This window comes from Zalophus californianus, chromosome 5, assembly GCF_009762305.2.
Source record: "Zalophus californianus isolate mZalCal1 chromosome 5, mZalCal1.pri.v2, whole genome shotgun sequence".
Lineage (NCBI taxonomy): Eukaryota > Metazoa > Chordata > Mammalia > Carnivora > Otariidae > Zalophus > Zalophus californianus.
This window is the reverse complement of record NC_045599.1, coordinates 48,840,826-48,856,284: the sequence shown is the minus strand read 5'-3', so window position 1 is coordinate 48,856,284 and position 15,459 is coordinate 48,840,826. Positions and strand designations below refer to the sequence as shown.

At 38.2% G+C, this 15,459-nt stretch overlaps 1 protein-coding gene across 1 annotated transcript in view; it reads left to right on the top strand.

Moving 5' to 3' along the window:
* Window positions 1-15,459, top strand: part of SREK1IP1 (SREK1 interacting protein 1) — a 45,149-nt gene that overhangs the window by 11,803 nt on the left and 17,887 nt on the right. Inside the window, exon 3 of the mRNA XM_027605260.2 lies at window positions 9,130-9,273. Coding sequence (XP_027461061.1) covers window positions 9,130-9,273 — 144 coding nt within the window. The remainder of the gene's footprint in view (window positions 1-9,129; window positions 9,274-15,459) is intronic.

Below are 15,459 nucleotides of genomic sequence, written 5' to 3'. Positions count from 1 at the left end.
TTGCCCCACGTTCATATTTTTGGACTTACATGATTTTATATAAGCAAACTTACATATAACAATAACAAATAGGTCATGAAGCAAACTATGCAGATTCAGGCCTGTATGGGGAGAGATAAGAGTGGAGAGCCTATATAGTCTCCCATTTCAAGAAATTTGCGTGAGAAAAGGAAGGAACTGTCTTTAGTAGTCCTTATGGACTACTATAATAAAATATCATAAGCCCAGTAGCTTATAAATAGAAATTATTGCTCATCAGAGGCTGTAAGTCCAAGCTTAGGGTGCCAGCAAGTTTTCCAGGTCATAGATTTTTTATTTTATACTCACATGGTGGAAAGGACTAGAGATCTCTCTGGAGTCTTTTTTATAAGGCATTAATTCCATTCATGAAGGTACCACCCTCAGAACCTAATCACCTCCCAAAGGTCCCATCAACTAATACCATCTTCTTTGGGGGTTAGAATTTCAGCATATGAATTTTGGGGGGACACAAAGATTCAGGTCATAACAGGAACATATTGAATACAATTAACCCTTGAACAACATAGGTTTGAACTGCACAGGTTTAGTTTTAAGTCTTTTCTTTTTTTAATACAGTACAGCAGTAGAACAGGAACCACCACATGTCTCCCCCTCCTCACCTGCACTCAGCCAAGGTAAATCCTAGAGTAATACCCATTTCTTGCTCCTCTTCTGGGAATGTGGAAAACCTTCTTCCACGTGGAGTCCAGGGAAGGTAGATAACCAGGGAAGTCAAAGTACCTTTACCCTTCTCTCTAGGTCACTTGTTCCACCTGATCCCCTTTATGTGGTTCTAATGCAGTTTCTGTTCATGGAAAATGCTGTCAAGGGATAAGCTGCCAGTTCCCCTGCAATATTAGCTACCCCCTTCAGAAAATGTTCAGCACCTTGGACAGCGCCCCGCCCTCCTGAGGCCCAGGCTTCTGTCTGGTGCTGTCCTGCCCTTGGTGTCCTCCTGCACTCCTTGGTTGGGGGTTTGGGGGGAGGTGGGTTATTATGTGGTCCTTGGTTACTTCAGCAAGAATCCTTCCCCAAGAGCCTGTTTCTTGCACCTCCCAGTTCAAGACCTCAGTGAACTGAGTTTCCCATAGGTAGTAGGATGGAGAGTGCCAGAAGCAGGCAAGAGCCCTGGTGTTACAGCCTTCTCTGGAACTTTGCTCCACTTTTGCTTTGTTTTGCATCATGTGGTGACTTTTATCTTACTTTTCTATCACATAAAACACAGTAGTTCAGTTTTAAGGGAGCCAGAAGTTATATGTGGATTTTTGACTGCCTGGAGTTTAGTGTTCCTAACCCCTGTGTTCAAGGGTCAGCTGTAATTCCTGGAAGGGACTTTGGGATAAACAGAGGGTTTTATATTTAACATATAATGTGCTTATATAGACTGAGGGGTTATAGGAGATGTTTCAGGTACTGGAGACAGGAGAAGATTAAGCAGTTTCATCTAAAAGTTATAACAAGGGTATCTCTTAACTTTGGAGGAAGCTAGATGAGAATAAGTACAGATATTTTCAGGTGTGGAGACAGAAGGTAGAAGGAGATGCTGTCTGGTAAACTCAGGAGGCAGAGCTGGCTGTTTGGGAAGGGGGCATTGAGTGAGACGGGAAATTGGTTGAACAATAATTTAAATCAGGCATAAGTTTGGAAAAGTCACCAAGGAAAATAGGACAGACAAAAAAAAATGAAATGTTTTGTGTTTGTGCTAGCATTCATGAATGTGATTGTGCTCAAGCATTGCTTGGCTGCTCAGGGATAGGCACAATCCAAAGGTTAGCTTTGAGCCAGTGTATTTGTTTTACAGTGAGGTATGATAAAAGAATAAGAATATGAATGAGTCAGAGAGGCTTATAAAAGAGTATTCAGAGAGTCAGGAATGAGAAATTTGATAGACTAGGAGAAAATGAAGGGATTGAATGAGTTAAGGTCTTAATAAGATTCCAAAACAGATTGATGGGTGTAAGGGAGTGAGAAAGGTAGAAGGATAAAAGCTTAGAGTCAGAGTATGATATTAGAGTTTAAAATTTCTGAGATGGAACACTTCAGGTGATGACAAGGAGCATGGTGTTGCCATGGCATCTAGAATATCAAGGAACTGAGAAAAGCCATGCAACACCCTAGACTGTCCCATCGAGGTTTGTGAAAGGGCTTAAGGTGAAGAACTCGAGTGTGAGCCTCATTCCAAAGACTTCAATGGCTAGGCTATTATACAGTAGCAGGACTGCATGGGAGAGTAGAGGACTGCTATATTGGGAAACAGTATTAAGAAGCCTGGAGGAGGGGCTCCTGGGTGGCTCAGTTGGTTAAGCATCTGCCTTCAGCTCAGGTCATGATCCTAGAGTCCTGGGATCGAGCCCTGCATAGGGCTTCCTGCTCAGCAGAGAGCCTGCTTCTCTCCCTGCCCCTCACCCCACTTGTGCTTGCTCTCTCTCTCTCTTTCTCTCTCTCAAGTAAATAAATAAAATCTTTAAAAAAAAAAGAAAAGCCTGGAGGATACTAATAATACAGAGGTAAGCTATAGAAAAGTTCCCAGGGAAGAGCCAAATGTCCTTTAAAAGAAGTGGTAGAGGGAGCAAACTGCAAACAGCATAATTTGTCCATTAAAGATTGCATGTTTCAGAAGCTGTCATAAAAAGATTGGGAGAGAAAAGGGTAATTATCTGTTAGGCCAGGGGACCAGAAACAATATGAAGATAAAATTTCAGGGAAGATAAATGGATACAGAAGGCTACATTTTTGGGTAGGAATCACAATGATAGGGATGTGAAGCTTGGTGGAATTAACTGTGTTTAATAATTGAAAAGTTTGTAATGTAGCCTTTATGCTCTCAGAACTGAGGACCTTAGGTAAAGCCAAAACCTGGTTTACTTAGCCCTTGTTCACATGGTCTGTATACTCCATAGCCAAGAAGTAAATACATGAGCACCCTAATTATAAAACAGGAGTTCTTTTCATTCATTGACAGATTTTTATCAGCACAGTATAAATGAAGCTGTTACTTGGCACTTCGAGTTGCCTATCTAGCCACTCCTTGAATGCAGACAAGGGAGAATATACCTTTCCTTTTATTGGTACAATAAATGGTCATAACCTGACACCATGTATTAAATACCTACTTGGTGCTAGAGTCTGTACTAAGTACTTTAAAGATACAATTAATTGCGTTTCATTCTTAAAACAACCCTATGAAGTAGGTTTCATGGTCTCCATTTTTACGAACATTCAAAAAAAAAAAAAAAAAAGAAAATGGCCCCAGAGTGATTGCCTAGGTGCAAACCTCAGCTGGCACTTCCTAGCTGTGTGACATCAGGGAAGTTGCTTAACCACTCTGCTTCAGTTTCCTGTCTATAAAATGAGGTAATTAGAGCCCCTAATTCCACAGAGTTGTAAAGATTAAATTAGTTAATGCAAGTGTTGAGATCAGTGGTTTGTCATAGGAATTCCTCAATAATTATTATTGACTATTGTTACTGTTACAAATCAGAAAATAGGCTCAGGAGGACTACTTTATTATTAAGTGGGAAAACTGGAATTTGTAATCTGGTAATCTGTAAGACTTGACACTATGCCATGGTCTTTCCCCCACCATTTATAAGAATAACATAAAATTTGCCATTTTAAGCATTTTTAAGTATACAATTCAAGGGCATTAATTACATCCACAGTGTTGTACAACTGTCTCCACTATCTATTCTGACACTTTTCATCACCCTAAACAGAAATGCTATAACCTCTATCTCTCCAGCCCTCCCTTCCCCCAGGCTCCAGCCTCTAATACACTTTTTGTTCTATAAATTTGGCTGTTCTGGATATATCATGTAAGTGTAATCATACAGTATTTGTACTTTGTGTCTGGCTTATTTCCCTTAGTATAACATTTCAGAGTTCATCATGTTGTAGCTTTTCTTTGTGTGTGTGTGTGTGTGTGTGTGTGTGTGTGTGTGGCTGATATACCACACTGTATTATTCATTCATTTGTTGGTAGGCACTTGGGTTGTTTCCACTTTTTGGTTATTGTGACTAATGGAGCAGTGAAAATCGATGCACAAGTATCTGCTTGAATCCCTCTTTTCAGTTCTTTTGTGTGTATGCCTGGGAGTGGAATGCTGGGTCATCTGCGTTCAGCTTTTTGAGGAGATGCTAAACTGTTTTCCACTAGAAATTTTACATTCCCACTAGAAATGTACAAGAATTCCAATTTCTCTACATTCTTGCCAACATTTATTCTTCTTTTCCTTTTTTTTTCTTTTTACAAGTGTAGCCATCCTCATAGATAGGAAGTGATATCTCATGTGGTTTTGATTTGAATTTCCCTAATGACTAATGATGTTCAGCATCTTTTTATAGTCTTATTGGCCATTTGTATATCTTCTTTGGATTAATGTCTATTCAAGTCTTCTGCCCATTTTTTAATTGAGTTGGTTTTTTTGTTCTTGAGTTATACCACTTATATATATACTGGATGTTAAACCCTATCAGATATATGATTTGCAAATATTTTCTCCCATTCTGTAGGTTAGCTTTTCACTTTCATAATAATTTCTTTGCAAAAAGGTTTTAAATTTTGATGAAGTCCAGTTCGTCAATTTTTTCTTTTGCTGGTGCTGTTGGTATTTTTTTTTTAGATTTATTTATTTATTATTTGAGAGAGAGAGAGAATGAACAGGAGGGGCAGGGGAGAGGGAGAGAGAATCTCAAGCAGACTCTGAGCTAGGTGCAGAGCCCAACATGGGGCTTGATCCCACAACCCTGAGATCACCACTTGAGCTGAAACCAAGAATCAGATGCTTAACCGACTGCACCACGTAGGCACCCCTGGTGCTATTGGTTTTTTATATCTAAGAATCCTTTGCCAAATTCAGGGTCATGAAGACTTACCCTTTGCTGTCTCCTAAGAGTTTTATGGTCTTAACTCTTATATTGTAAAGTCTTTGATCCAGTTTGAGTCAATGTTTGCATGATATGAATAAGATTTTCAACCTCATTATTTTGCATGTGGAAATCAAGTTGTTTCTGCACCATCTGTTGAAGAGACTGTTCTTTCCCCAGTGAGTAGACTTGATGCTCTTGTCAAAAATCAGTTGGCCGTATATAATGGGTTTATTTCTGGGTTCTTAATTCTGTTCTATTGGCCTATATGTCTATTTTTGTGACAGTACCATCCTGTTTGGATTACTATAACTTTGTGGAAATTTTTGAAATCAGAAAGTGTGAGTCTTCCACTTTTATTCTCTCTCAAGATTATTTTGGCTAGTCAGGGCACCTTGGATTTGGGAATTGGCTTTACCATTTCTGAAAAAGCCCTGTCATTTTTTAATAATCAGCTACTAAAAGGTTGTAATTTGAAATGTCTCTGTGTATCTGTGGCCAGAATTTGTTTCTGGTCACCTAAGAATTTTCTGCTCATTGTCTGCTCAGAGTCTATATAGAAAAGAAGTCATAAGAACTGTAATTTGGAATACAATTATTTCCTAAGTTTCTTCACTTATTCCTCCAGTAGAAAAAAATAGGAAACTCTATTTGTAGCTTCATGAGTAACTTATCTTAGGATTAGTTTAGGGTCAGTTTCATTGAAGTAAAGCTAAAATGCATGTGAGATGGAGCTTGCTGCCAGTGTGGTTGTTATTTCAGTATTTTATTTATTTTAAATATTCATTGTAATATGAAGTGTTTGGGTGCAAAGCTAGGTTAAGTAAAGGGAAAAGTGTATCATCAGGAGTTCTGATCAAAATGGCAAACTGAACCAAGATAGAAAGTCCTCCCTTGTACTTTGAATACAGAAATGCTGAGAAAAACAGAGTAACAACAAGAAAAATAACCCAGCTCAAATGAGTGAAAGGGAAATCCCCAGTGCTGGAAATGAAAAAGTGCTCAAAGCCAGAACAGGGAATGATAGCTGAAAACAGTGAGGTCCACAAGCCTACTGGGTAGACTTTTATGGACTAGGGAGTGAAGCCTTAGACCAGTGTGGGATGGCAGCTTGGCTGGAGTGGGGACTCTTACATAAAGCCCTACTGTTCAAAAGGCTGTGAAACAGGGATTAGAAAAATCCCATTCACTATCTAGAGAAAGTGGCAAGAAACTGTACTGTATGAGTTCCTACAAGATAATAATTAGAAGAAAAGGAATAATCAAGAATTGTTTACCCAAGCTTATGCCATGTGTAAGTATGAGGAGTGAATTTACACTGCCTCCAGTGAGGCAGGAACTATTTTTCCAGGTTAAGAAATTAACATTGAAAATGGATCTGGTATTGGGGCACCTGGCCTGCTCAGGGGTAAAGTGTGCAACTCTTGATCTCAGGGTCATGAGTTCAAGCCCCACGTTGGGTATAAGAGCTTACTTTAAAAAAAAAAAAAAAAGATTGGTCTGCATGTGATTTCACTCATGTGGAATTTAAGAAGCAAAACAAATGAACATGGGAAACAAAAAGAGAGCAACAAACCAAGAAACAGACTCTTAACGATAGAGAACAAACTGAAGGTTGATGAGGGAAGTGGGTGGGGGATGGGTTTAATAGGTGATAGGGATTAAGACGGGCACTTGTGATGAGTACCTGGTGTTATATGTAAGTGATGAATCACTAACTTCTAAACCTGAAACTAATATTACAATGTATGTTAACTAACTGGAATTTAAATAAAAATGTGGAAAAAATTGGTCTGGTATCAAATTAGATAAAGAAACTTAAGTGCAGCTATTTGTCATTATTAATAAAACAACAGAGAAAACGAAAGATTGCATAAAAATTTTCAAAATAAAGGGACTGAGGAGCAAAGAGGAGATAGGTTAAATATTGTTGATATTCAGTGGTTTTTCTTACAAAAATGGCAACTTCATATGATTAAACTAATAACAACCAAAAGAGCATAGTAGAGGAATTTCAATATCAGACTTTTGAAGCAAGAGCAGTATTAAGAATAGAGATTCAAGAACAATGAAAAAGGTAAAATGATAATGATCTTGATTGTGCTTACTAATATAAACTCCAATTATTTATAGTAAAAACTGTATTACAAGGAGAAATTGGCAAAACTTTGATGATAGATGTACTTAGAAATTACACTATCAGAAGTTATTAGACAAAAATACGGTGGAGAAGATTTTAACAACAAAATAGACATAGCACTCTATCCAACAGTGTGATATGTATTCTATTACATACCCAATCATTTCATAAATTTACTAATGATAGTCCACAAAAGAAATCTCAGCAAATAGCAAATAACTGATCTCATACAGAGGTATCTCATACAGAGCTACTTTCTGGTAGCAGTGTAATAAATTTATAAATCAACAAAAGCATAATTTGAAAACTCCATATGTTTGGAAACTGAAAAGAATACTTCTGAATGATTCATTTGGAAAGAAATCACAACAGAGGAAACTTGTTTCCAGCAGTATGGCAGACTGGATCCTCTTGCAAACAATTAAGGAACTTGTATAAAATGTACAGTACATATTTTAGTTATAGTAATGTTCTAGGAAGAAATAAGGAATTAGAGGACAACAAACAAAGGAAAGCAGAAATTCAAAGAGGTAAGACTTGGGGCGCCTGGGTGGCTCACTTGGTTAAGCGTCTGCCTTTGGCTCGGGTCATGGTCCCAGGGTCCTGGGATCAAGCCCCACGTCAGGCTCCCTGCTCAGAAGAGAGCCTGGTTCTCCCTCTCCCTCTGCTGCTCCCCCTGCTTGTGTGGTCTCTCTCTCTCTCTCTCTCTCTCTCGGTCTGTCAAATAAATAAAAATCTTAAAAAAAAAAAGAGGTAAGACTTGAAGATATTTCCTGAACCCAGTGTTCATGAACTTGTGTTTTCGTGGGTTGGCAGAGTACAGGAGATAAAATCAAGGCCCAGGGTCCTGCCTAAGATTGGGACTCTAATAAGAGGTGTTCTTGTATAAATGTAGAACATACAAAGGATTTCACACTCAAAGTAAGAGAGAACTAGAAATAAGCCCTAGCACAGAGTTAGGATGAATCATTAGTGGGTCATGGAATCAATTATGTGGTTACAATCAGCACTGTTTATTGTTGTTTTTTATTTTTGTTTGTTTTTGAATATCAAATGTAATGCTTCAGGTAACTTTTTGTTTCATTGTTGATGAGTTAGTGTGTATTTGTATTTGAATGTGTATATGAGTACAAAACATAATACTGAGTGGCGAAAACTAGTTGCAGACTGATAGGTAAGTATAATTGAGTTTATGTTATAAAATAATCCAATATGCTGTTTTGGAAAGATAAATACCAACTGTAGTATACCAGCTTCTGAAGACAGAATAGAATGGGATTATGACAATGTTCCAAGGAATTATGCAAGATCCCCCCCTTTGTGTGCATGTGTGCGCACATGCATGCAACACGCCTGCAAACATTTACCTTAAAAAAAAAAAAACTAAGTGACTATGACAGAATGTTAACATGTAGGTGATAGGCACTTGGATATATATTGGCTATATAATTTCCTGTACTTTTGTGTTATTTGTACTATATGATTTTTTAAAAAGCTGTATCATGCACTAAGTAGGTAACTATTATAGTTTTATTATGGGGAGAGTCTTTAGGGGTGAATGATGTCAAAATGAAATTTATTTTTTCAGAATGAAATTTTTATTTAAGTGTTCTTTAGAAGAGCACCCCTGGGTGGCGCAGTCGGTTGAGCTTCCAACTCTTGGTTTAGGTTTAGGTTATGATCTCAGGATCATGAGATTGAGCCTTGCGTCAGGCTCAGCAAGGAGTCTGCTGGAGTTTCTCTCTCTCCCTCTCCCTCTGCCCCTCCCTCTGCTCTCTCTCTCTCTCTCTCAAGTGACACCTTTAATTAGATGAAAGCTATGTAGTTGCTATGTAATTAAGTACATAGAAAGGGAAAATACATGAAGTATGATGTAGCCAAAAATGCTTGTTAAATTAGAAGCCCTGATGAATAAAGGAAAAAGTTCTCTCTCTTGAGTGGTGCATTCAGGGAAAGCAAACTATGACCCATCAAATAATCAAAGTTTAAACATTATATTATTAAAATTATAATTTGTTTCTTAACCATGAGGCAAAAAACTAAAAATATATAATGTATATATTATTTTGTCATTCACATTTTTGTTTGTTTGTTTTACTTAGCTGGTCACCTGACATTTGAATGCCGTAATTTTCTCCGAGTGGACCCCAAAAGGGATATAGTTTTGGATGTGAGCAGCACAAGCAGTGAAGAGAGTGATGAAGAGAATGAAGAACTGAATAAATTGCAGGCATTACAAGAAAAAAGTAAGTAATGCTTTTTCTTTCCCTCCATCCTTTAAAAATGTTTCTAGGGCGCCTGGGTGGCTCAGTTGGTTAAGCGACTGACTTCGGCTCAGGTCATGATCCTGGAGTCCCGGGATCGAGTCCCGCATTGGGCTCCCTGCTCAGCAGGGAGTCTGCTTCTCCCTCTGACCCTCTTCTCTCTCGTGCTCTCTATCTCTCATTCTCTCTCTCTCAAATAAATAAATAAAATCTTTAAAAAAAATGTTTCTAAACATTCTGCTTATGCTTATGTCATGTTTATTGTTCTATTGTACTTATCGTTTAGATAGCTTGTGTATTTTATGTAAGAGGTACTGCACAGGTAAGGAAATAGGCTTTGAATTTCTAGGTACTTTGCCCCAGATCAAACAGCTAATCAGTGTTAGAACCAGGAGGCAGGTCTATTTCTGATTGCACAATGCAGGTTTTGTTGTTGTTGTTTTTCCATCATACTAAGATGTGTCACATGGTACAAAGAGTCTGATTTTAAGACTTGGTTTGTAGACCTGTTTGGCCATTTTGTAGCATGTGACTTTCAGCAAGTCATTTAACCACTGTGAGCCTTAATTTCTTTGTGGGATATCACAAAGAATAGGTTTGTCAAGTTACACTCATTCAAATCAGAGATGCTAACCAGTAGCCAGGTTTACTAGTAATTTCAAGTATATACATGATCGTGAGGCATAGGGGAAGCTGTAAGAGTTCTAGGACCACCAGTATGGCTCTCCACATATTTTCTTTCTACTTCACAACCCACTCTGGCCAAGATTAACATGAGGTTTCTTCATTACTTACCCAAAAGAAGTCATTTAATCATGAAATATCTCAATTTTAAATCCATATAGTTACATTTTCCAGGGAGCCATGCCTCATGCATCCATAGATCCCAGGATTATGTACCATAAACAATCTTAGACAAACCAGCTACATCCTGTAAGCAGTCTACAAATAAGGATTCTCTTGCCAACAACTTGATCATGGATCTTTAGCTTTCAGAACTGTGAGAAAATAAATTTCTGTTACTTAAGTACACCTTCCCCCCCACCACCCCCCCCCCAATTCTCTAGTTAGCAAATACCACTCATTTGTTTCCAGGAGGTCTGTCATTAGCATGTTTACAGAGAGATTTAACTAAGTTACCTTTTTTCTCTCTTGGGGGCATCCTCCTCTCTCCTCAAAGAAAGAGAAGATTGCATACCTATTGTTTAACTATTTTTTTCCCATCGTGTGTATAAAATAGCCTATCCTTGCAATGGGGCTTTTAGGGATAAAATGTAATGCTGTATGTGAAAATACTTGGTAAACTTCAAAATGCCATATGGTCGATGTCACACACAATAAAAATGTAACTTGTTTGAGTATGGGTTTAGGCATGGAATGAGAGAGATACAAAAAAGTTTAAATCTTATTTTAGCTCATCAGAGAATAAACCGTATACACTTTAAAACTTTTTAAGCTTTCCATATTCCATCTAGTGAAGGTAAATGAAGTCAAATGCCAGTGTAGTAGGACAGGCTGAGAAGGCAAGCGGAAGAGAGTCGTAAAAAGGGCAAACAAGACTTACATTACATATGAGTATATACAGCTTCAAGTAAAGATAGCTGCTTGGGTGTACGTACTTGATTTTATTAGCTACTGAAACACCACTGAAATGATAGTGGAAGAATTTTTTTAAAAATATTTTATTTATTTATTTGAGAGAGAGAGAATGAGAGACAGAGAACACGAGAGGGAAGAGGGTCAGAGAGAGAAGCAGACTCCCCGCTGAGCAGGGAGCCCGACGTGGGACTCGATCCCAGGACTCCAGGATCATGACCTGAGCCGAAGGCAGTCGCTTAACCAACTGAGCCACCCAGGCGCCCAAGTGGAAGAATTTTTTAAAAAAAACATAAACCCACAAAGACAAGAAAAACAAGATAGGAAGCAATAGTAACAAAAATTTAAAAAGCAGATGGGTTTAGGGATAATGGATTGCACACTTGAGAAAGCTCAATCCTTTAATAGTAGGAAGTCTGAGGAGTAACCTGAGAGTATACACTTTAAAACTCACCAAAGACTTGGTAATGAGTATCCTTAGGTACCTCTGTGAGGACATCTGTAAAGCTAAAAACAGAGGTTAAATATCTGACGTAAATCCCCTTCAATTCCCTTTGCCTACTCTGTGAAGCCAGGTGGCTTCCATCCATCACCTCAGCAGGCTACTACGTCTGTTTTCTAGACAGGGTAAAACAAAGAGTCTTTGAATTGGGACATACCAAACACAAATGAAAACAGTAAGTTAAAGTACAGAGAATGGCGAGAACCTTCCAGACATCTTCATCTGTTTGGTTCCCAGACTTATATCACTCAGGCAGAAGATTTGAAGATTTATCTCTGGGAGATCTGACTGGTCTAAGAAGAAAGACAGAAGTAAAGATACCAACCTCAAGGATTCTTCAAGGACACAACATAGCCACATTACCAGCAAAGTTAAGATTTAGAAGTTTTCACTTGCTCAAAACGTCATGTGAGCTTTTTTAGACAATCAGGGAGCACTAAATTTCTGAAGAAAGACTCTCATGTGAAATATAGATACCAAAACCAACCAACCGATGGAACAACTTGAAGGATACAGAGTTCTGTGCAGGGAGAAGAAAACAGAAATCATTAATGCCCAGTTTTATAGAAAGATATGCTACAGCACCCATGAAACAAGAATAAGATACTATAAAAAAGAACAAAACAAAAGAACTTTTGGAATTAAAAAAGAAGTAGACATTCAAAACTTGATAGAGCTGGAAGCTAAAGTTAAAGAAATCTAACAAGCAAAACAAGAGAAGGAAAAAAAAGGTAAGACAAAGAATCAGTATAGGAAACACTTCATTCAGATGAGCCCTAGAAGGAGAAAACAAGGAATTTCCAAGAACTGAAGGACATTAGTTTCCAGATGAAAGTGTTCAATAAGTACTAAGCACAGTGTTAGAAATAGACCCACACAAAGGCACATTGTTATAAAACTTTGTATCATAGGAAACAAGGAGAATATAATTCAAACTTCCAGAGTCAGGGATAAAACAGATCATAGGCAAAAGATCAAGAGTCAGAATAACTTTGTTCTGTAAAAAAATACTGGAATCTAGTAGATGTGGATAATGCTTTCAAATTTTTGAAGGAAAATTATATCCAAATTAGAATGATATACCCAACCAAATTATCAACCAAGTGTGAGATAAAGATCTTGGCAGACATTCAAAATAAAAAAAAAAATCACCTCTCACATACTCTTTCTTAGAGCACTGATTCCAGAGGTTTCTACCAAAGTAAGGGAGTAGACCCTTAGAAGGAAGACTTTTAGGAAGTAGAGAAGATATGAAAGGAGTCTCTAGGGCATTTGTAGAGGAGATCTCAGGAAGACAGCCACACCAGTAACAGAGACTAGGCTGAAAGAGCAAAGTGAAGATTCTAGGAGAGAAAGCCTAAGATTGTCAATTCCACAGGGACAGTTTCCAGCCCATCCATCTCCACTGCCCTATCTAAAAACAAAAAAACAAGAAAACCGAGAAAACCCAAACCAAACCAAAACAAAAACTCTAGTATTAGTGAGGCTGTTAAAGAACGCATAATTTAAACCTAGTTTTACAGAAAAGGAACTGAAGACAGATGACTCCCCAGGTCACTAACTTGCCACCATGAAACCAGCACTGTGGTCCGTGTTTCTTAACTACTAGTCTTATACTGTTTACGGTGTGGTGCTCTCCTACCTTAGAGATCACCCAGTCTATTGGTTCTTCATCTTTTTTCCCCTCACCACATCGATCTCGAAGGATAAAGTACACTCTCATCATGAATAGTGGTTTAGTCTAGAGGTGATTTTTCAGTAAGAAAACCTGGGACAGATCTTTCCCTGGCAGGAAAGGGAGGGAGTTAACATACCATACACCAGGATAGGGAGTAGTTGGTAAAACTTCCTTGTTAGAATCAGCTTTCCCTTAACCACACCTTGAGAATGACTGACTCAATATAGACTTTTTTTTCCCCCCTTAAAAAGATACACTTGCCTGCGGTCACTTAAAGGCTCAGAACTTGTTTCCAAGTCTCCCACTCAGGAGAGTGCTTATTTCAGGATATCATGCAGATTACAAAAAGTGTTATAAAAGGGATCCATATTTATTTCATGGTCATCTAGTGGAAGCCCAGTGACTGCCTACTCAGACAATAAACTGGTTCCTAAATACAGGGAGGAAAGGAGTATAGACGTTGTAGTTCTTAGTTCCATTGATAACTTTGTGATACTGCTTAGGATCTCTGATGGCGTGAGGGTAGAACACTGACTTGAGTGTGAGTTCTCATGCCATAGCCATTAGTGGTACTGAGGGCTCCTGAATCCTTCCTTGATTCTTAGAGGTGGGGAGCTCTTGTATCAACTCTCTTGAATAAGTTATGGTTTGGGGGGATTTTTCTTTTTTTTTTTTTCCTGTTTAGGCTGGAATGGTACTACAAATCTTTTTTTTTTAAGTTTTATTGTTATGTTAATCACCATACATTACATCATTAGTTTTGGATGTAGTGTTCCATGATTCATTGTTTGTGCATAACACCCAGTGCTCCACGTAGAACGTGCCCTCTTTAATACCCATTACCAGGCTAACCCATCCCCCCACCCCCTCCCCTCCAGAACCCTCAGTTTGTTTTACAGAGTCCATCGTCTCTCATGGTTGGTCTCCCCCTCCGATTTCCCCCCTTCATTCTTCCCCTCCTGCTATCTTCTTCTTCTTTTTTTTTTCTTAACATATATTGCATTATTTGTTTCAGAGGTACAGATCTGTGATTCAGCAGTCTTGCACAATTCACAGCACTCGCCATAGCACATACCCTCCCCAATGTCTTATCACCCAGCCACCCCATCCCTCCCACCCCCCCACCACTCCAGCAACCCTCCGTTTGTTTCCTGAGATTAAGAATTCCTCATATCAGTGAGGTCATATGATACATGTCTTTCTCTGATTGACTTATTTCACTCAGCATAACACCCTCCAGTTCCATCCACGTCGTTGCAAATGGCAAGATCTCATTCCTTTTGATGGCTGCATAATATTCCATTGTGTATATATACCACATCTTCTTTATCCATTCATCTGTTGATGGACATCTTGGCTCTTTCCACAGTTTGGCTATTGTGGACATTGCTGCTATAAACGTTGGGGGTGCACGTACCCCTTCGGATCCCTACATTTGTATCTTTGTGGTAAATACCCAGTAGTGCAATTGCTGGATTGTATGGTAGCTCTATTTTCAACTGTTTGAGGACCCTCCATACTGTTTTCCAGAGTGGTTGCACCAACTTGCATTCCCACCAACTGGGGGGATTTTTTTAATGACAATAAAAATAGTGAACCAGGAGAAAGCAAAGAATTTTTGGTGTATTTATGTTAATTAGTTGTTCTGCTTTTATGAAATAGAGACATGAAGGGGAAGAGAGCTAAATGTCACCAAATAAAACTCAAAACTTATTTTTGTACAAGTTATGGTCTTTTTTGCTTCTGTCTACATTTGTTTCTATTATATGGTATGTTTTTCTGTGTATTTAAGGAATTTTTGACACGAATTAGAAAATGTGAGAGCAGGACTTGACATGGTTGGGAACAAGCATTGTTGTCTTATAGTACAACAACCTGGGACCCATGCAGCCTTATAAAATTGTATTACAAGTGTTGTGAACAGGGAAAGATTGACTAGTCCATACATAACGAGGATTATATGATCTTATTGACTCACTATGTGTGTTCGTGTGTGAACATGCTTGCTGTTTAGTGGCACTACCATGCTTTAGGAAGCTTATTAAGGTTTTATAGTGTGTTTTGAACTTGCTGAAGAAACTTGCCTTTGGAATTGTACATGATAGTAGCAAATATCTGAAGTCCTATTTATATTATAGTGTGCAGAAAGCCAACGTAAAAGGATTTTACTCTTTACAAAGTACCCAAGAAATTCAAGAGTATGGATTTTTTTTCTCATTCTATTTTACCTAGTGTTATTAAACACTAATCAGCTATTTACCTGTAACCAGGAGGTAGTCCTCTTCTCATATCTCATCCCTTAATATTTTATGATATTCTTTTAGTTTAGTCCAGAAAAGAAATGTATTTTGACAAATTTGGGGGTTTGGGCTTAGTTTGATGTTTTGGTTTG